General features: G+C 35.6%; 7 protein-coding genes across 7 annotated transcripts; 3 read left to right on the top strand and 4 right to left on the bottom strand.

The window, feature by feature from the left end:
- Window positions 1-8005: 8005 nt before the first annotated feature.
- On the bottom strand, window positions 8006-10060 carry BO97DRAFT_450623 (carboxylesterase/lipase family protein; the record flags this gene model as incomplete). The annotated part of the gene is made up of 2 exons (XM_025698935.1): window positions 8006-9800; window positions 10040-10060. The coding sequence occupies 2 exons, from the start codon at window positions 10058-10060 to the stop codon at window positions 8166-8168; spliced, it is 1656 nt and encodes a 551-aa protein (XP_025552354.1). The 3' UTR covers window positions 8006-8165.
- Window positions 10061-11170: 1110 nt separating this feature from the next.
- On the bottom strand, window positions 11171-12746 carry BO97DRAFT_389014 (uncharacterized protein; the record flags this gene model as incomplete). Its single annotated transcript, XM_025693687.1, has 3 exons — window positions 11171-11593; window positions 11729-12407; window positions 12475-12746. The coding sequence occupies 3 exons, from the start codon at window positions 12744-12746 to the stop codon at window positions 11171-11173; spliced, it is 1374 nt and encodes a 457-aa protein (XP_025552353.1).
- Window positions 12747-13750: 1004 nt separating this feature from the next.
- On the top strand, window positions 13751-14988 carry BO97DRAFT_450621 (uncharacterized protein; the record flags this gene model as incomplete). The annotated part of the gene is made up of 2 exons (XM_025698934.1): window positions 13751-14219; window positions 14279-14988. 2 exons carry the CDS (start codon window positions 13751-13753, stop codon window positions 14986-14988), a joined length of 1179 nt encoding a protein of 392 aa, XP_025552352.1.
- Window positions 14989-15990: 1002 nt separating this feature from the next.
- Window positions 15991-17180, bottom strand: BO97DRAFT_469917 (uncharacterized protein). Its single transcript, XM_025699888.1, has 2 exons — window positions 16519-17180; window positions 15991-16420 (listed from the first exon to the last, which is right to left on the bottom strand). Exons 1-2 carry the CDS (start codon window positions 17115-17117, stop codon window positions 16117-16119), a joined length of 903 nt encoding a protein of 300 aa, XP_025552351.1. The 5' UTR covers window positions 17118-17180; the 3' UTR covers window positions 15991-16116.
- Window positions 17181-17996: 816 nt separating this feature from the next.
- Window positions 17997-19265, bottom strand: BO97DRAFT_477431 (kinase-like protein). The gene is made up of 2 exons (XM_025700548.1): window positions 19127-19265; window positions 17997-19068 (listed from the first exon to the last, which is right to left on the bottom strand). The coding sequence occupies exons 1-2, from the start codon at window positions 19256-19258 to the stop codon at window positions 18262-18264; spliced, it is 939 nt and encodes a 312-aa protein (XP_025552349.1). The 5' UTR covers window positions 19259-19265; the 3' UTR covers window positions 17997-18261.
- Window positions 18048-18257, top strand: BO97DRAFT_343345 (uncharacterized protein; the record flags this gene model as incomplete). Its single annotated transcript, XM_025691700.1, has 1 exon — window positions 18048-18257. A coding segment is annotated over one exon (210 nt), but the record flags the coding sequence as incomplete, so codon positions are not given.
- A 988-nt stretch (window positions 19266-20253) lies between the features above and the next one.
- BO97DRAFT_442631 (mitochondrial 54S ribosomal protein mL38) lies at window positions 20254-21253 on the top strand. The gene is made up of 2 exons (XM_025698279.1): window positions 20254-20473; window positions 20534-21253. Exons 1-2 carry the CDS (start codon window positions 20299-20301, stop codon window positions 21115-21117), a joined length of 759 nt encoding a protein of 252 aa, XP_025552348.1. The 5' UTR covers window positions 20254-20298; the 3' UTR covers window positions 21118-21253.
- Window positions 21254-21394: the final 141 nt, after the last annotated feature.

Raw genomic sequence — 21394 nt, 5'->3', positions numbered from 1 at the left:
TAATTTAATAAAAAATAAAATATTCTATTTTTTATTAATAATTTATATATATAATATTAATTTAATTTTAGACTACTTTAGATATATTTATAAAAAATAAAAAAGATTTAATTACTAAAAAATCTTAAATTATAAAAATTATTTATATATTATTTATTTTTAAAATATATTCTATAATCCTATTCTAGAAAAATAAAGTATTATAAAAAAAATTATGAAAAATTATAAAATATCTAGAATACTAGTAGAAAAAATAAAAACTAAAAATAAAAAAATAATTATGAAAACTAAGAGTATTGAATTAATTATAATAAAAAAAAATTATAATAATAGAATTAATTATAATATTTAAAAAAAATTTTATAAAAAATTATTTATAATATATATTATAAAAACAGAAATTAGTAATAAATTAATTTTATTAAAAAAAATTTTATAAAAAAAATAATAGTAGTAATATTTAGAACTATATAATAAATATTAATAATAATAATAATAATAAATTACTTAAATTAATAAATATTTAAAAAATTTATAAAAATAAAATAATTTATAAAATAAATAATTTAACTAAAATTAAGAATAAAAATTATTTATAAATAATATTATTTTATAAAAAATTAAAAAAAAATATTAATCAGAATCTATATTTTATAAAATAGAAAAATAATTTTAATAAAATAAAAAACTATATAAAAATTTAGAAAATAAAATTTTATAAGAAGAAAAAAATTATATTAAAATAAAAAAAATTTTAAAAAAAATATTTTATAATAAAAAATTATATAATATTTTATAAGAAAAAAGAAAATAATATTATATTAAAAAAAATCTTTATAATATTTATTAATAAAGAAAAAAAAATAAAAAGATTTTAATTAAAAAAAAACAAAATTTTTTATATAAAAATAAATTTTTTTTTATAAAAATAACTTTACTAATTTTTTTAAAAATAAATTATAAATATTAAAAAAAGAATTTTTAAAAAATAATAATATTATTTTTTATTTATATAAAATAATATCTATAAAAAAAATTAATAGATAATTAAAAAACTAGAATTATATAAAAAATTATATAAATCTTTATAAAATAATTATATAATAATCTATATAAAAAGATATTAATTATAAAAATAATTATTTTTTTTATTATTTTAAGTTTTTTTACAAAATAGATTTATTAGAAGAAGATTTTAATAATATATTATAAATATAACTTTAACTTTATTTTATAAAAAAAATAATTATAAAAACTAATATTTTTATAATTTTTATAATAAATTTATTATAAAAAAATATTAATTATTTTTATAAAAATAAAATAAAAGATTATATAAAAAACTAGATAAATAATTATAATTATTATATAAATGATAATTACTTATAAAAATAGGAAATTAGTAATATTATTTTAAAATAATATAATATTATCTTTAACTCTTATAAAGAATATTTATTTATTATATTATTTTATCCCTTAGTCCTTATAATTATAAATTAATAATTAAGTATAAGAAATATATATATTTATTTAGATTAACTAATAGTTAATCTATAAATTAAATTTTTTAATAACTAAATTTATTAAAAAAGATAATAAATTTAAATAGAATATTTTTATTTAATTTATATTTAATTTATATTTAATTCTATTTAATTATATCTGATTATACCTAATTTTTATTTAATTTAGATATAATAATTAATTATAGTTAATTATTATATTTATAATTAATCTGATTTTTATATTTTAATCTAATTACTAGATTAAGATTAAATTAAGATTAAGATATAATAATTAAACTAAGTTACTTTAAATATAATATTATTAATATTTAATTTATATACTATTTTTTTATAAAAATCTTAATATAATCCCTAAATTTAAAAATTATTAATAATAGAATAATTTCTAGTTATAAAATATAGAATATTCTTATTATAATAAATAATTTAAAAAAAACTTAATATTAATTTACTAAATTTTGTATAATAATTTATTATAATTTAAATAAAATTATTATTTTATTATTTATAATTATTATTAATAATTATAAAATCTATTTAAGTTTATAAAATAAAATAAAATAATTTAAATTTGATAATATATAAAAGTTATATCTCTAAAAATTTATTAAAGTGTATTAAAATTATATTTATATATATATCTTAATTAAGTTATTAAAAAAGCTATAATTACTTATAAAAAATAAAAAATTAAAATATTTATAAAATAATAATATTCTAATAAAACTTCAGGATTTTTAAAATATTTTTCTTAATAATCTAAAATATTACTTAATTATTAAAAAATAATTATATTATTTATTTTATTAATAATAAAAAACTCCTGTTTAGTTCTATTAGAGTAGCTAACAGCTAGATTAGGTTAGATTAATAAGAATTTTTATATCTAATTATAATATATTTAAAAATAAAATAATTAATTATTTTAATTATTTTTTATATTAAGAATTATTTATTAAATTTTTTTTAACTTTAATATAGTTAAAAGATATCTAGATTAAATAAAAATTAATCTAATTATTCTAATTATTATTTAAAAATATATAAAAATAAGTTTTATAAAATAAAAAAAATAATTAAAAAATATAATAATATTTTTTAAATTAGTCTAACCTGATTATTATATCTTAATCTTAACTTAATCTTAACTTAATCTTAATTTAATAATTAAATTAAGATATAAAAATCAGATTTATTATAAATATAATTAAATAGAAATTAGATAAAATTAAATAAAATAAATAGAATTAAATATAAACTAAATAAAAATTAAATAAAAATATTTTATTTAAATCTATTATTTTTTTAATAAGTTTAATTACTGAAAAATTTAATTTATAAATTAATTATTAATTAATTTAAATAAGAATATATATTTTTTATATCTAATTATTGACTTATAATCAGATATAACAACTTTAATTAACCTAATCTAATCTAGCTAATAGCTACTCTGATATCTTTTTTTTATTTATAAAAAATAAGAAGAAGATTCTAATAATATTAATATAATTTAATTTCTTATAATATTAATATTCATATAATAAAAAATATAAAAAAATATATAATTATAATTTAATTTAGATTATATATTAAAAATCTAGTAAATTATATAAAAAATATTATATTTTTATTATTAATATAATAATTAAAAATTATAATAATATTTTTAAACTATTATTAAATCTTTTTAAATTAATTTAATAAATTTATTATTTTTTTATTTTTTATTTAAAGAAATCTTAATTATCTATATATTAAATTAAATGTTATTTATAATATATTATATAATTAGTTTATTTTAATAATTATATTATTTATAATTATTTAATTTAAATACTAAATATTATATTATATTTTTAATAATAGATTTTATAAATATCTTTTTTAAAGCTTTTTTATATAAATATTTCTTTTATTTAAATTTATTATTTTTATTTAATATTTATAAAAATATAAAGAATAAAATATTTATTAAAATATAAATTATATCTTAATAAAATAATATATTTAGATTTTAAATTTATAATAAAAAAAGATTATTTAAATTTTAACTTTAAATATAACTCTAAATAATTAAATATTTAAATTATTTAAAAAAAGAAAATATTTAATAATTCTAAATTTTAAATATAATTTCTTATTTATTATATTTATTAATAATAATAAATATAATAAATAAATTAAACTAAAAAAAATATTATAATAAATTATATTTATATATAAATATATTTTTAAATTAAGTAATATTATTTTTACAAAAGTATTTAATTTTTTTATTAATTTATTATTTATAAAATTTTTTTAATATTATAAATTAATTATAATTATCTAATTTATTTTTAAAAACTATTATTAAATTTTTTATTTTTATTTTTTAAATTTTTATAATTAATTATAAATCTTAAATTAAAATAAATAATTTAAATTAAATTTTTTATTTTTTTTAAAATTTTAAGATTATATATATTATAAAAAATTAAAAAATTAATTTATATCTAATTTTATAAAAAAATCTTTTATTTTTTATAATTAATAATAAAAAATATTTTTTTTTTAAAATTTATTTATAAATTTAAAGATTATTATTTTATTTTAATTAAAAAAAATTATTAATATTATAAAAGATTTTTTAAAAATATATATTATTTTTTAATAAAATTTTTATTTTTATTATTTTAAATATTTTTATATTTTATAATATTTAAAAATTAAGAATTTAGAAATTAATTTTACAAATTATTATTTTTATTAGAGTAGCTTAACCTGATTATTATACCTTAACCTTAATCTAACCTTAATCTAATAGTTAGGTTAAGATATAAAAATTAGATTAACTATAGATATAATAGTTAACTATAGTTAATTATTATATCTAAATTAGATAAAATCAGGCAGAATCAGATAGGATTAGATATAAATTAAGTAAGGATTAGATAGAAATATTTTATTTAAATTTATTATCTTTTTTAATAGATTTAATTACTAAGAAATTTAACCTGCAGATTAATTATTAATTAATTTAGATAAAAATATATATTTTTTATATTTAATTATTAATCTGTTATCAGGTATAAAAATTTTAATTAACCTGACCTGACCTGGCTGTTAGCTACTCTAATTTTTATAAAAATTATAAAAAAAATATCTTTAATTATATTTAAATATATAATTAATTAAATATTAAATAAAGAATTATTATAAATATATATTATTTTTTTTAACTTAATTTTTATTAATTATTTTTTATTTCTAAATTTTTATTATTTATAATAAATAATATTTTTAAAATTAAAATTTATATTTTATAATTATTTATTATTTATTATTCTGAATTATTAAAGATATATAATTTAAATAAATAATTAATTTTATTATTTTATTTTTTTTATTAAAGATTAAGTTCTTTTAATTAAATATAAATTAAAAAATATTTATTAAAGTTATTTAAAAAAATATATCTAAAATTATTATTAAAACTTTTAAATATTAAATAAATATTAATTGTAACTAATTATTAAATTAGTTTTAATTAGAAGATATTTCTTATTTTAACTAGATATTTTTTAATAAAAGATATAAATTATTATAAGATTTTATTAGGTTTTTAATTAATATCTAGATCTTATATTAATAAGAATTTAATTATAATTATTTTATTAATTTTATATAAGTATATTTCTTTATATTAATTATTAAATATAATAACTAATAATACTAGTAATAATAATTTAATATTTAATTTAATTTTTTTAAAATTTTAGACTTAGTTTATTTAAAATATTTAGTTTTATAATATTTTATTAACTTTAATCTTATAAAAATTATTTAAAATTAATATTATATTTCTTATTTTATTTATATAATTTAGTTTATAGTTAATATTATTTTATAAAAATTTTAGATTAAAACCTTAAATAATATTATTAAATATATTTAAAATAATAATAATAAAAATCTTAAAACCTTTTTTAGTATTTTAAGAATTTTTAAAAAAATATATTTTAAAAATTATTTATAAAAGTTTTTTATAAATAGTTTTTAAAGATTCTTTTTTATAATAATATATTATATTAATTTTTAATTATAAATTTAAAAAAATATATAATTTATAAATATAAATTTTTAATATTATAAGAAGTTTCAGTTTATCTAATAATTAAAATCTAATTTAATTTATTATTTTTTTTAAATTATAAGATTTATTAAAATTTAATCTATTTTATAATTTACTAGATACTTAATCTTTATTAAATAATTAAAACTTTTATTTAGTACTGTAATTATACTAATATTAATTATTTTTAATTAATTTTAATTAAATAAAAATAAATAGAGTATCTTTTTAAGTTTTTATATCTATTTTCTTTATATTCTATTTATCTAAGAATAATAAGTTTATTATTTATAAAATTTATAAAATTTATAATAAATTTTTTAATTATTTAGATTACTTTATTAATTAATTAGTAAAAAAATAAATATTCTAAAAAAAGATTTTTTAAGAATTTATAAAATATATATCAAAAATTATAAAAATATTATTATTATATTTATTAAATAAAAGATTATATTTATATAATTATAATAATTTTTAACCCAATATCTAAATTTAAGAAGTTTAAAAAATATATAATTTAATAATAATATTAATTAATATAATAAATACTAGATTATCTTTAAAAAAATATTTTAATTCTATTATAATTAAAATTTAATTATTAATATATTATTTATTATTTCTAGATTATATTTAAATCTAGATAAAGTTTTTTATAATATCTTTAAATACTAAAAATTTTTATTTATGATAAAAATATTTAAAAAACTTAAAATATACTTAAATATTAAAAATATATAATTTATTAATTTATTTTTAATTTAATTAATATTATTTTAGATATTATAAGATATACTAATATTTTTATTTATTAAAAATTTTATTATAATTAGTTTTTTATTTTTTATTAGATAACTAGAGATTTCTTATTTATTATAATTAATAATATTAATATTAAATATTTATTTAATAATTCTTAAAATATCTATTATTATTATTAAAATTATTTTTAGTTTAATATAATTAAAATAATTATATTTTAGATATATATTAATTATTTTATTATAAATAAGAAATACTAGAATATTCTTAAAAATCTTAATCTAGATTTAATTATTTTTATATCTAAAGATTAAAAAAAATAAGATAATTATTATTTTTTATATTAATAAAAATAAAAATATAAATAACTTAAAAAATAATCTAAAAAATAAATTATTATTAAAAATAAAAAAATAATTTTATTTAAGTTTATAAATATTATATATTTTTAAATAAAGATCTATTTCTTATAATTTCTATATTATTATAATTATTATTCTAAATAATATAAAGAATAATTAATATATATATTTTATATTAAATATTATTTTTTTTATATTAAGTTTTATAAAAACTTTTTTTTAAAATATAATATATTTCTTAGAAGAAATAGATAAAATAAATAAAATAAATAAAATAAATAAAATAAATAAAATAAATAAAATAAATAAAATAAATAAAATAAATAAAATAAATAAAATAAATAAAATAAATAAAATAAATAAAATAAATAAAATAAATAAAATAAATAAAATAAAAAAAATAAATAAAATAAAAAAAATAAATAAACTAAATATAAAAAATATAACTATACTATAATTAAAAATATTTTATATTTTATATATTATTTATATAAAAGAGATATATATATTATTAATTAATCTATAATTAATAATTTATTTATTATACCTAATCTTTTTAACTAGTAGATATAAATAATTAAAATAATAATTATATCTTAATCTAATCTTAATTATATAGTTAAATTATTTTTTATATCTTAACCTAACTACTAGGTTATGGTTAGGTTAAGGTTAAGGTATAATAATTAGGTTAAGCCACTCTACATATGGGTCAATCAGCTACTGGTAACAAATACTCTTCTCAGAGGGGTTCTCATCAACTAATCCGCATTGATTCATGGCATAGTTCTCTAAGAATTGAATTATTAGCTAGGTGCCGGTTAGGTACTGTAGTCGTGACTTGCCAATCAATCCTGCATAGCCTATTAATAGTACCCTGCCCTGTCACCACCTGTAATACTTCGCTGTATTTAATTTTCAAGAGACATGTACTGTGGATGTATGTTAAAGTCTAAGAGTAGCCACCATCCACCACAGCGCAGAGACACATATCTCGCTAGCCCCGCCAGTAAGGACAATGTCGAGAGCCGGCAGAAAGACCGCTCATTTAGTCTTGAAGAGGGGGGTGCCGCCAAAGATTGTACCAATTACTTGATCATAGCGGCGGCGTTGGACATGGCAGGAATCGATTCAGCGAGCGCGAGGAGAAGAAGTGGAAGATGGTGAAGATAGAATGAAAGCTTAGATAATCTGACAACCTCAAACTGGATTAAGATATATTGATAAATAATCTCCATCTTTTCTTCTCTTTCCATAGTATAGTAAGTATAGGTCGTCTGACAGATAGCGGCTAGAAAACTTGGCTTTCTGCTAGCCGTGCTCACCGGGAGCCTCAGATATATACGAATCACCGAGCCAGAGGGTACCATCATGATTCATCACCACCTCATCTTAGTAAGGAATCTGCTCATGGAACCACTTCATCATGAATCGCACCTGCTCCTTCTTCGCGATAGGCACATTGCCAAACCCATCGCCCAGCTCCATGACCAACTGCGTGCCATTCTTACTATTGGGCCTCCACACCGGCAGCGTGCCATTACCTGTATAGGAGCCTCCCTCATTAGGATTCAGCGTCTTGGCGAAGTTCGCCCAATACGCCGCCATACGCTCCTGGATCTCCCAATCCTCGTCGGTGAATGGGTAGGTATCAACGTTCGCGTACAACGCGTTCAACGCGTACATGATCTCGGACTGGTGGAACGCGCCCTGGTTCTGGCCGGGAGGAGCGTGCGTCCAGTAGTATGTGTAAAAGTCGGAGGAGGCGGCGTCATACCAGTCGGTCGCGTAGGCCCACGAGCCAATGAGCGAGGCATCGCGCGCGGCGGCGTTCCAGGAGCGGTCGGCTGTGCTGTTCGTGCCGTTGTCTGGGTACAGCTTGATATACTCATTGTACAGATTGCCGTATTTCTGGCGGGTGTATTCCTCGTACTCGGCCACGCTGTAGTCGGTGGTTGTTGAGGCGCCGGATTCATCCTTAGTGTTACCCGTGATGACGGGGACGTCGTTGGCGGGCCCGTTGCGCAGGGTGTCCAGGTAGGTGGATGGCAGGACATACCCGTCGAGGACGGGCTTGAAGATGAGTGGGTAACCGGCGGAGAGGGCGGTGATGGGGTCGATCCAGGTGCTGTTTACCCGGTCTTGGGAACCGATCAGCAGGTCTTCCATGGAGAGGGTGCGCAGGTCGGCGATGGTCGATGCATTGTGGAAGGTTGTGTAATTCACGCCATGGGTCAACGCGGCGGACATGTTCACGTAGGAGGTGGCCAGGCCCGCGAGGAGAGGGTCGTAGGGGTAGCGGATGCCGGATTCGGAGATACCGCCGTGGAAGTAGCCCTTGAAGAGCGGGCTGTTGACCGCGTGGTAGATTTGGGAGGAGCCGAACGATTGTCCAGCCACGACGACGCGATCCGGGTCCCCACCGAAGTTGGCGATGTTCTTCTGCACCCACTTCAGGACTTCGAGCTGATCTAGAATGCCGTAGTTACCGGACGAGTTGTGGCCCGTCTGTTTGAGGCCTTCCTCGTTGAGTTCGGGATGGGCAAGGTAACCGAACGCATCGTCACGACGGTTGAAGGTGATCAGAATCACGTCCTTGAGGGCCATGCCGCCGCCGTACCACCAGGGATCGTTAGAGGTCTCGTCACTACCTTGGTTCCAGACCATCACGGGCATTTTCTCGTTGGCAGAGCCGGCGTTGGTCCACAAGTTCAGGCTGAGGCAATCTTCGCTGATGTCGCTGGCGTAGTTGCTGGGGCAAGCAGGACCGAAGGCCGTCGCATGGAGAGTTTCATTCCATGGGGTGCGTGGCTGCGGTGGCTTCCATCGGTTCTGGTAGCCGGTGTCGGCAGCGAAAGGAACGCCCAGGAAGGCCGTCACGTTGGAGTCGGAGACGCCAAAGTACTTCTCTAAAGTCGATTGATTGAAGTATTGGAAGCCTTGGACAGGGCCGTAGGTGGTCTGGATGACTTCGTCCCATAGCTGGGCGTGGACTAGGGAAGCGCCCAAAGCCAAGGAGGCGAGGCCCTTGGTGGCGAGGGTAGGCATGCCTTATTTGCTATGACTTGGAGGCTAAGAATTCAGAAGGATGATGAGTGAAAGAGATAGATTGTGGCAAACGGAGGAAAGGCGACTTCTTATATTTTGATCGCTCCCAGTAACCCAGCTCGACACGGCTGAGAAGGACGGGTAGACTGCAGGCAAAGACGGGAAGTATAATGAGCCGTTGGATCTCCGAGATCACCGAGGGTGGTCTGATAGGAGACTTGTAATACACGTGGGGACATGATTGAGGATGATACTTCATGCGTAGACCTGCACGACGATCTTTGCCGGAATTGATAGAATGGCACTTCTAGAAACCAAGGTGCCTTGCGAGACGCATCACATACGCCTCAGCCAGAAACATAACAGATTAATGTTAAGCAGGTACGGTGGGAACTCTGTCGTCATCCTGCTGAAAGAGTAGACTTGGGCCCCAGGATTTTAAGGTTTTGATTCTTCATAGATCCTTCTTCCGTGGAGAAGTCATGGGAGTTTGATGCACACCTACACCCCCTGCAGGAGAGGTTCACTAGACAGACTGGATTGTAGGAAGAAACTCAGGTCCTGCACAAGCATCATGACTCAGTGATGATACTATTTGAGTCTGATGAAGGAGACTCTCTCAAAGGTCCGCATCGCTTCGTCTGGGCCACGCGTAAGGATGCAGATGCAACGGGAACAATAGATTGGGACGAGGTCGGAGGATCGGGGATTTGATGGAATCGGCCGGGCCGCACTACCGTCTGCAGGAACCAACTCCGCTGTGCTGCGTGAGGACTCGGCACTGGAACCTAAAAGCGGTATCCCCGTACGAAGTATCCCCTCCTGGTCGGATCTATTCGGAGATCTCGGGCTTCGCTCGCAAACACCCCTCATTCTGGGACATAGTCGGTATTCACGAGCATAAGTGTATGACGCCCGGTTGCAGTACCGTTGTGTCGGGGTATCAGGATATGGGAAGTCTGCTCTATAAGGAGATAAAGCGACAAAGTGCACCACTGTATTCACAGACTGGCAATGGGCCACCTATCCTGTTACATGAAGGAATCACTGGGCCGTTGCTCCTGACCGTGCGAGTTAAACGCTACTGCCGATTTCTTCGAGGGCATCTTGACTCTTGTGGCCTCGAAAATAAGAGACACGCTAGAGATAGTACGAGTCGCAGGGATTTACTGCTTGAGACACTTCAACTTGAATAAGGACACAACAAAAACGCCCAAGATACCAGGTTCTCGTCTTTTCCAGCCGGGGCTCCTGAGGGGTCTCGAATCAGTCTTTCATCGATAGCTCCTTCACGTATTGGGTCAGCTTGGGTCTGTATCTTTGTTTGTCGGGAGATTGGCGCACATTGCCTACATTCCTTCCTTTCCAATTGGTGTCTTCTGCAATCTGATAATGCCATGGTAGCCGTTCGAATAAGCATCGAAAACATCTTGCCCCGTACTGGAATCAAGCTCCGGGATCGGCTGTGGTTCTGGGATAGGTTCTTGCTCCGGGAATGGCTCCGGCTCTAGCTCTGGCTCTGGCTCTGGCTCAGGCGCTGGTTCACCGTTCGGGGGTGTCGGCAATTCAAAGTCTCTGCCAGGAATAGGGAGGCCTTTTTTGACCAATTGTTTCTCTCTTCTCTTTCGGTCCTTAGAGTTCAAGTTCCACCAGTTATTGTAGAGAGGGTTGTCTGGTATGGCTGGCGCTTGCGGCTCAGGCTCAGACTCGGGTTCGAGTACTGGCTCAGGCTCGGGCTCAACGCATAGCTCAGGCTCTGAGAATGACTCTGGCTCAGGTTCTAGTTCCATCCCTGAACCACGCCTTGCCAGGAGGTCAGTAGCGGACACATCCTCAAGTGGCGGGGTATGGTCTCGATCCAGGGCAAGGTCATCGCACAAAGGCCCCTCAGCCGGAGCACTCAAGACTCTTTCAAGGGCCGATTTGAGTTCGCCCTTCTCATTCTCATATAGAGCCAGGACTTCGTCGAGAACGAAGCGATCGAAATTCTCGTCCTTCCCGATATCATACACTTTCATCAGTCGTCTCAGGCACCCGTCCCTGTCCTTATACGTCTTCGCCAATTTGTCCCGAACGAAGTCCTCCAACCAAGTGCGACCGGACTCGTCCTCATCGTGAAGGCTTGTGTATACCCCCCGCGCAACAGTAAGGATGTCTTCTATCGACAATCGCTCTGCAAACTGTTCCAGAAGCCTATGGGCAGTTCTCTGTAGTCCCGGGATCTGATACCGGACTGCAGCGGCGTACGTGTGCGCGGCACGAGTAAGTTCGACAGTATCGCGGGCGCGGACAATTTTCTCGAGATCGGCAGTTGTCTGGGGATCGATAAAAGAGCTTTGCAGGGTCTCATAATTGCCAGTGCAGAGGTAATGGATGAAGGTATGCGCGATTTGCGGTTCGATAGCCAGCTCGAGGTGATACGGTTTGTTGTCTTCAAAGCAGTCATACCAGTCATTGTACCTTCGCGGCGCCCTCTGGGTGTGCTTTGGGTCACAGTGGAGACGATCAAAGGGACGTAGGTAGTATTGTGGGATGGCATAGTAGCTGTTGTTGACCTTGAGAGTAATGAGGGGTGTCGTGTAGGGACTAAGTCAAACATCAGAGTGTGGCTTGCAAGAAGAAAGAGGATGAAAGCTAGAAGGGCCGTGCTCACCTCTCGCTGCGTTGGCTATACTCCTCGAGCGATGGAATCTCAAGTTTGACGGGTGCCTCAACCGCCTCTTCTGAAACGGGTGGCTCATACGCCTCTTCTGAAACGGATGGCTCATACGCCTCTTCTGAAACGGATGGCTCATACGCCTCTTCTGAAACGGATGGCTCATACACCTCTTCTGAGACGGGTGGCTCATACGCCTCTTCCGTAGCGGGTGTGGGGTCGCTCTCGGCGATAGGGTTGCGATTTGTTATATTCTGCTTCTTTTCCATGGTTTTCGGATGGTGGCAAGAGACTTAGGGGCTTTTGTTCGGAGTCGCGAAAAGGAGTGCGCATTTCTGCTTATAATCAAGTGGCAGTGAGTGCGACATCGGAAAAAAAAGAACATGGAGCAAGCACAAACCACAAGATTCGACTGACACGTCAAATGTTATCCCTGCAAGAAAGGCTGCGAGTGATATGTTGACGTGTGCGAGATGCGCTCAAGTGACTGGCGTGCGGGGTTTTCGGGGCGCATGCATGCTATGCGCTGGCATGCAAACTGACTGCGGCGTTCCAAGTACCGCTGGGACGGGGCTGCCAGTGAGACTTAGTTGGAAGTTCGTCCGACTAGCCTCCTAGTGTGATTGTGTACTTTTCCTCAGACTAGCAGTCTGTGTTGGGAAGAAATGATTTGGTTCGATCGGGCGACCGCGTGCAATGCGAATCCCATTTCTAGATTAACTGATGCATTTGCATTCAGACTTGAAAACGCCTGGTGATGGAAGCTGATGATACAACGTGATATGTGCAGGGCCATTAGATCAGTGTGTGTTAGTATCGTGATAACACAATGATAGTCGTATTCAGGTTACATTTACAGGAGTTCCTTTGCCCAGCCATGAGCGTTGCCCAAAGCCCATAACAGATGCTCACTCGCGCTGCTGTAGCTTAGCGAGACTGAAGTCGAAATTTGCCTTGTCAAGGTCACCCAACATCTGCTCTAGGAACAGGGTGAAGGAGAGACATAAGGTTGGAGAGGTCATTGTTGAGGGATGTATGGGGTCCAGGGTGAATGTACAGTACATAGTCACCTGACTCATGAATGTTTTGCTCTCGCTTGATTGTTTATTGTAGCCAGAACTTACAAGATAGCTATTTTCAATGTTGAAGTCTCACGTTACCAGAGTGAATCTCCAACTTAGCACTTCATTATCCCTTGTTAATGATCTGGAGTGGGTTCTCTCTTTTTTCTACAATCACTCAAATTATTGCACCTCTTCACCCACTCCATGACATGGATGCAGCAAGAGAAGTGTTCCCCGACGCGGAAAGACGGCGGATATTCCTTGCGTGCAAGGGCATCTTCTCCGGCCCACATGCGAACTTTCGCAAGGAAAAAACAATCCGAAAATGCCTGAAACGCCACGAGAATGCGCTAAGATCACTAAGTTCCAACTACGATCTCGATCACCTAGTTATATTAGCCAGAAACTACCTGAAAAGGGGTCTTTTTAACTCAAATGCCCGAGCCGAGCTGGAGTTTCCGGGCTTGTTTGCGCCGTCCTTGGGGCCGGAACCACGATCCGTAAACCCCAGAGAAGAGGTGTCGCGCACAGAGACGGAGGCGCTCGAGAGAGCTCGTTCAGGTTACGCGACAAACAACCCCGATGAGACTGGTGAACCTGTGGTGAGGTCAACCATTGCCGCATCACCGACGCCCAGCATTAACCGTGTGGCCAAACGAAAACGAGAAGATGAATCAGGTATGGGGTAGCCCGCGCACGAACCTGACATGAAAGTCGTTTACTAACAAGGACCTAAGACCAGACAGTAACACCCGGGAGATCAAATGCCTTATCCTTCTCTTCCTTCTTTACCTACCCTACTCAGCATTGTATTTTGACCACTGTTCAGCAAGTCTTGGAAGAGGGCATCTTCGACTTCATGAAGAGATGGGTACCTGAGGAGCTCGCACGCAATAATTGGGACTGTGCGTCGGCAGTCGAGCTTAACAGGTGGACAAAAATACTGGTTGATTGGTCCTCAAGACTTCCAGAAAGTGCTCGTCTTTCAAGAAATGCCGGACTCGATGCTATTGTCCCCGAGGTGACCGAACTCCGCCATATCGCCGTACATAGAAGACCGATAGCAGCACAGGACGTCAGCAGGCTCGTCTTTGCGGCTCAAAAACTGGCAGAGGTATTAGACGATGAGGTGCGCGCTTTACAGCTCAGGAGTCTGCACCACGACATAGAAGATAAGATCATAATGATGAAGTGTGGCAAGGATGCTCTCGATGATAGTCTTGCTGCAGCTCGCAAAAACATACAATTGCAGCGTGAAGCATTATGCCGGGAAGAGGAAGAACTCGAAGCCAAGGCTATTGATAATGACAAACAAAACAGAATGAGAACGGGCATTCTCTTGGAAGAATCGATGGCGAGAATCTTCAGGAGTGACAGCCTAGTCACTCATTCTGAGATAGTCAGACTTAGTACAGCCGATGAGAAAAGCACGGCTGGAGAAAACTAGAATGCTATGACGCGGTCTGTAAAGTACTAGGGACAAACTTTGAGTTGACCTCGAGAATATATGAAAGATTTCCTTCAAAGAATGCCATCTATCGATTTCTGGTCCATAATGGCACCAGTGTTAATGGTGTGAAGAAGAGGCAAAACTTGAGAAGCCAGCAAAGACCTCATTAGAGGAAAGAATTTTAGAGTAACTCTCGATGAAGTCTAATAACAAATTTCGGTCTAACTGGATCTCAGCTACCAATCTTACATTTTGTACTTGAGCTGAGGAAAATAAGCCCTTCGGTGTCGACAGAATTCGATAGGAGCTTTCTGCAGCGCCCTGATCCGATGTGCAGGCTGGGTCCGTAGATGAAAGGTCTCGCTCCGGTATTTTGACCGCAGATAGAGTATAGACGGCAGGTCCTTACCGTCCTTGGCTCTGTAGGCCATCAACCCCCCATATCTTAAAAAATCATATTTTGCTTGCCTCATACTTCAGCTGTCAATGTGTCAGCGGCTAAGGCAGGGATTCTCTCGAAACGTGTTTACCTGATTTGCCGGAGAGGGAGAAATGACCACACTGATGCGGGACTTTTTCGATTTGCAGTAGTGTGTGGGATTTCAGACAATCAGCGAGCATGGCAGCAATCGCGGCATTCATTATCACCAGCTTGGTGAATAGGTTTGTTTGCCTGGAACGTTTCTTGCGAGAGTGGCAATGGAGATTATCTTGAGTACCACACTCCCAGCCTTGCAACAAGTCCGTCGGCCTCTAAGATCTCATCTAAAGGACCTATCGAAATCCCGCTGCCTGAGCTTTCTCCTTGAGCGAGAGTTCGACTACGAATACGATATTTACTTCAGTTGTGGTATGGACGTCGTACCTTCTGATCAATCTGCATACGACAATTGAGAAACGCTACTGCTCACAAATGTTACTCAGCCTGGGCTGTTTTTAGTCTTGGCAATCCAGCAATATTTCTATCTTCGCATGACTACCTATATATAAATCCTGTATCCTTCCTTTTTTAACGAGCATAACTGTCTTGCGTCCGAATTGGAACCATTTGGCGTCAGGAGACGCATGCTTTTCTCTATCAAGGCTCCCTCTTTCTCCGTTTACTTCCTCCAAAGGAAACATTAATCAATCGTCTACCAAAACCACCAAAGCCTCATCAAATTCATCATCCGCAAGCACCTCAAAGTGATCTAGACCCTCCTCCTCGAGAACCTTGGCCACATCCAAATCCTCGCCATCCGTCCCAACACCGAATGTAGCTCCCGTGGAATACGGATCCAGCGACCAATTCCTCGACAACCACCCCTTATGCACCTTGGCCAACCGCACCGCCCACACAAAATCCGACTGATGCGTACCCTGGATGGTAGTTGACTCTTCGTGCGAGAGATCCAGGGTCGCTGTCACGCTCGCGATACCGGCAACGTCCCTGCCACAGCCCAAGTCATCAGCCATGCAATTATTACCTTTCATACCCGAACCCACGGTCGTATACCCAGCAAATGTGAAAAGGGATGGAAGACTTACACATCCGGCCCCGCATTCCCCGCCTTCCCGCGCGACTCCGTCGTCACGCTCTCCCCACCTTTCCCGCCGCACCGCGCAATCTTAATCCCGGAGATCATATACAGGGTCCATGCCCGCATTCGCCCACCACCCCATGCCGACCCTTCCTCCTCCTCTAGAGCTTCCAAGCAATCCGTGACATACTGTCTCGTCGGGGTGACGACATAGGTATCCACCCGCTCATAGGCCTCGTGATTCTCAACTGCCTTCTTGAACGCAAGGCTGGCCCCAACGCCCGGCGTCACCCCGCCAGGAGTGACAGCGCTAGCGATCGGGGCTTTCAGCTTGAGTTTTCCAGTGTTATCTGTCTGGCTGGTAGAGTGCCAGGCAAAATTTGTCGTGGAGGTGTGATAGACATACATGCGCGGCGGGAAGGGGAGGATGTGGTGTGCGTTGATGGGGCTGTCGAGATGCTTGAGGTCGGGGATGAGGTGGCCGAGGGTTATGGTGTTTTGAATCTCTTGCGGGCTGGCGTTGGGGTCGTTACGGCCCGAGAGGAGGGTTGCTTCGGGTGGTGCGGGGTGGTCTGGTTGGCGGAGTTTGAACCATACTTTTTCCATTTTCTGTATATATATTCGGCGTGGAAGAGGGCTTTGGCTGTTGGTTGTTAAGGTCAGTGAGATGAAGGAAAGGATTGGGACATTTGGAGATTAGAGGAAGGAGGACTGGGAGATTTATGTAGTACTTGTGAGAGCGCGCGCTAACATATAGAGGATGATTGGTTGGTAGATGTTGGCAGGGCTAGCAGGGATCTGGCATGTCTGTCAGCGAACAGTTTAGTCAACTATCAACGCCCAGTGAGTACTTTCTGCATCATTTTCCAGTAGCGCTGGAATATATCTTGCTTTCATTCGATTGCATGTTCATCAGATCAGGTGCTGGCTTGGATGATGACTGGGAGAGCTGTTCGAAGATAAGTTTGATGAGAGGCGTCTATAAACATACTATTAGCAGCTTGATGTTTGAGTCCACATTAGGACAGCATTCTGGGGAGCAGGCGGCGTAAAGCTGCAGCCTCATTTCAGTATAATCTCTGGCCGGAGGAACAGCTGACAGCAGCCTGTAGCGAAAATCTCCTGTAAAAGGACCACCTGATGCCGACAACATTCACTATCCACGAAGTCAGTTAGCGAGTTACCTCTACCCACAAACCAAGAAATCGAAATCCAGGCTTCAAAGCCATCCTAGACAGGCGTCAGATGGCCAACAAGACTCACTCAGAGTACAAGGCTGTACATACGACAGTTCACCCAAGACTGGTGATGCTTCGGCAGCTTATCATCTCCAAAGTTTGGCAATTTCATTTTGTTCCTCCTTGGTTGCTTGCTCTACAGCTACTTCCGAACGGTCGTTGGCAGGCTGTGGTTTTTTTGACACTGCCAGACGGCTTCGATTCAACTTCTGTCTGACAATCAACTTGCGGACACACTGAAGGTACTGTACATCATAAACTTGGAATAAGTCCTTGGTTTGTAACTGACTGACGGGAAAGCTCAACTATGTGTGAATTCCTTGTGGCCTTGATCCATTTCCACGGCTGCCCCGCAACATGTGATACAACTTCGAGATTTCTGAACCGATGTGCCTCAGCGAAACAGACTGGCGTGGATTGTTCTGATCCGAAGGACAAGATACTCGGTAAAACAACATATCCGAGTCATTGCCCAAAGCATCGCGATGAAGGGTACAGTCGACGTTGATCATTCAACAATTCAGTTTGTCGATGATGTGATGGATAGCCTTTCGCACGTCACCCGCTGAAGCAATTTGAGACAGCCAACACTTCTTGATAATATCCCCACAAACAATACCAGAGACATCGGGAAATTCCTTCTGCGTAAAAAGTCTTTCCACCTCATCACTGGGGATCTCCGCGTAGGGACTGGTACCTTGAAAGATTTGGTAGATAGTCGATCCTAGAGCAAAGAGATCGGTGGCCACTGTGGGTTGCTCTCTCCAGTCTCGTGGGAGGTAAAATCGAGTTCCCTCACACGCGCTTGGCCTAGACCCATCCACTGAGGAGCCTGCAAAGTCGATTATCTTGATATCGAGAGCCTCAGTTAGTAGGAGATTGCTCGGTTTAATGTCGCAATGGATGATTCGACTGTTGTGCAGCAGCTGGACTGCCTCCGCGACCTGAGATGCCCACTTCAGTCTAAGGTCTGTTGGAATCGAAGAGTTCGCTAAGAGATATGCCTTGAGGTTACCCTTCTCCATATATTCAAGCACGAGACCGTCCTCAGAATGACCCAGTAGCTGAATCAGTCTTTCGTGGGGCCCAAGACGACGGTAGATGCTGGCTTCTTTGGCGATGTTCATGATATTGCTTTCCATATTCTCACCGGGCAATACCGACTTGAGTGCAGTCCCATCGTCCAGAAGTTCGACGATGCCCGTGGTGCCTCCCGCAAGAAATTCTCCTTTAGCATCGATTACGTAGTCATAAGCTTTGGCGTTGGCATTGTGAATTTCGGGAGAAGTCTCCTTGACTGAGGACGTTTGCATGTCTCCCTGTCGTTGAAAATGATTAGATATGATTTGGGCAAAAGGACGAGCGGAGATGCCATACCTTCTCCACATCCTTGATAGGAGACCGGCTAGTCAAGTGTTGAACTGAAGGCACCCACGACCATATCCAAGTCTTGAAAGTGAACCAAAAGGCAGATATTGGGTGCAGGCCAAACCAGTGCAGAAACGCCATGTTGAAGTCAACATCAGTTTTATGTATGAGGATGAGCTTGGGTGAGGTGAGTAATAACATATTATATCCAGAGGATAAGAATACTATACCATGTGATCGTCACCGGCGTGGCTATTATCCGGGCGGTTATCGGATGAACGCGGCCTCACTGTGGCCTCATATCGTGTTTATCCTGATCATTCACTCCTCACATCTTAGCTGGACTATGAAGCTGTGAACAGCTCCTAGTCCTCAAGTCGTGCAGAAAAGAGATTGTCAGCTTCTCAAGTAACGCCTTGTTACACCCAGAGGTATAATATGATTTTAGGCAAAAAGTATTTGAAACAGTCTGTTGTTCAACTGTACCCTGACTGGTAGTCATCACCTATATACGCTTACTATATAAGCCAGCGCTGACGAGGACTTGGCGTTCCAGTAATACTTGTTCACAAATCATTTGAATCTATCAATCGAGAGATAAGGAAATATGAAGAAGACCCCGGAGATAAGATCTATATAAGTGTCTCAAGAGTCAATGCTATTCCCTGCCACTTTTTGCTTGGCCGCTCCTCGAAGCAATCTTCATATTTGGGAACACAAATGATGTGTATACTACTCCCTCAAAGTCTTCAGCAGATTCTTCAGCTCTTCGAAGTCGAGCAAGATCCTTAACCTTAAATGAGCTAACTTGGCTCCGAAATAATAAACAAAATCATTCCAACGACGATGAGAGACGGAAATTGGTCTTCTGTCAGCGTGCGCCATAGCTGGACTATCATGGCTAAGATTGGCAGCCAAGAGCCATCGGGCGGATGCTAAGTGAATGTAATCCCCGAACCATGTGCGCTAACAGCCCCCTGCCATGTGGAACTGCGACCGGTTCTCGCCTAGACAGAGCCAAGGCTGATGGAGCCATTCTCGCCTTGCTTGTCGGTAACCGACCTATTCTAGGCTAAGTGTTGAACAACGGACGCAATCAAAGTCCGCAAGTGTCTCTATTTAACTCGACTCCCTCCCGATTTTGAATTTTGCTACGTTCAACTCAAACAGGTTTCCCCATCATGCGTTTCGTCTCTGTCATTGCTGCTTTCGCTGCGGTTTCTACTGCTGCAGCCGCGGACACCGTCCCCCCTGAGCTGGCGAAGGTTGGGGAGCCGTCGACGGTGCTGAATATCACTTACTCCGTGGGGTCGACTGCAGTCAGCTTCACCCCTGGCGAGTTCCTCAACGCCACTGGTATGCACGACCGATCCCCTTTCCAGGCTGTCTAGCTAATCAACATTACCTACCGTACAGTCGCCAAGGATGCGCCGGAGCCGCATCTCCAGGACTTGGGGTTGGGCAGCTCGGGACCCTACCTGCTGCTCATGATCGACCCGGACTGGAACAAAACCACTCCTCCCTCGGTGATCGTGCATACCGTCGTCGCCAACCTGACTACCGCCGTCAACAGCACCAGCGACGCGAACGTGCTGGCCTCCTACATCGCCCCTGAGCCCAAGTCTGGCACCCACAACTACACGTTGTTTCTGTTCGACCAGCCTGCCAACTTCAGCGTCCCCGGCCGCTACGAGTCTTTCATGAAGACCACCGCCCAGACTCCTTTGAATCGGCTGAACCTGCCGCTGGACAGCTTCCTCAACCAGACCGGGTTGGGCAAGCCGGTCGCGGCCAACTACTTCCGCGTCACGGCGGCGAGCAACGACACCAGCTCCAGCTCGGGGGAATCTGGCTCCAGCACGAGCACGAGCACCAGCACGAGCACCAGCACCGGCGCCGCCGCTAGCAAGACGTCGAGTGGAGCGGGCCAGAAGATGGCGGTGGGGGGTTATCTGGCCGGCGCACTGGCTTTGGTCGGTGCGGTGGTGGCCTCCGTCTGATCTACGCGTTTCTCAGACATAATCAGGGCACTTGAAAAGTGGAGAGAAAAGTGGCATATTGCGTACTTTGTATATACTCAGCATGTACGGAGTACTCCGTACAGTAACTAAATAATCCAACTCTCGGAAGTCCGGCACACGTGCGCAGCGAAAACCTTGACTCTAATCCTTCTTAATGTAAGCTGCATGCACTAAGCCCGTTAGCGGGCACCAGACAATAGTATTCTGTTGGTCATGCAATCTGGCATTTCCATCGACCTCAGATGCGCAGTCCGTC

This window comes from Aspergillus homomorphus, assembly GCF_003184865.1.
Source record: "Aspergillus homomorphus CBS 101889 unplaced genomic scaffold BO97scaffold_14, whole genome shotgun sequence".
NCBI lineage: Eukaryota > Fungi > Ascomycota > Eurotiomycetes > Eurotiales > Aspergillaceae > Aspergillus > Aspergillus homomorphus.
Note: the sequence above shows the minus strand (reverse complement) of the source record. Positions and strands in the feature narration are given on the sequence as shown.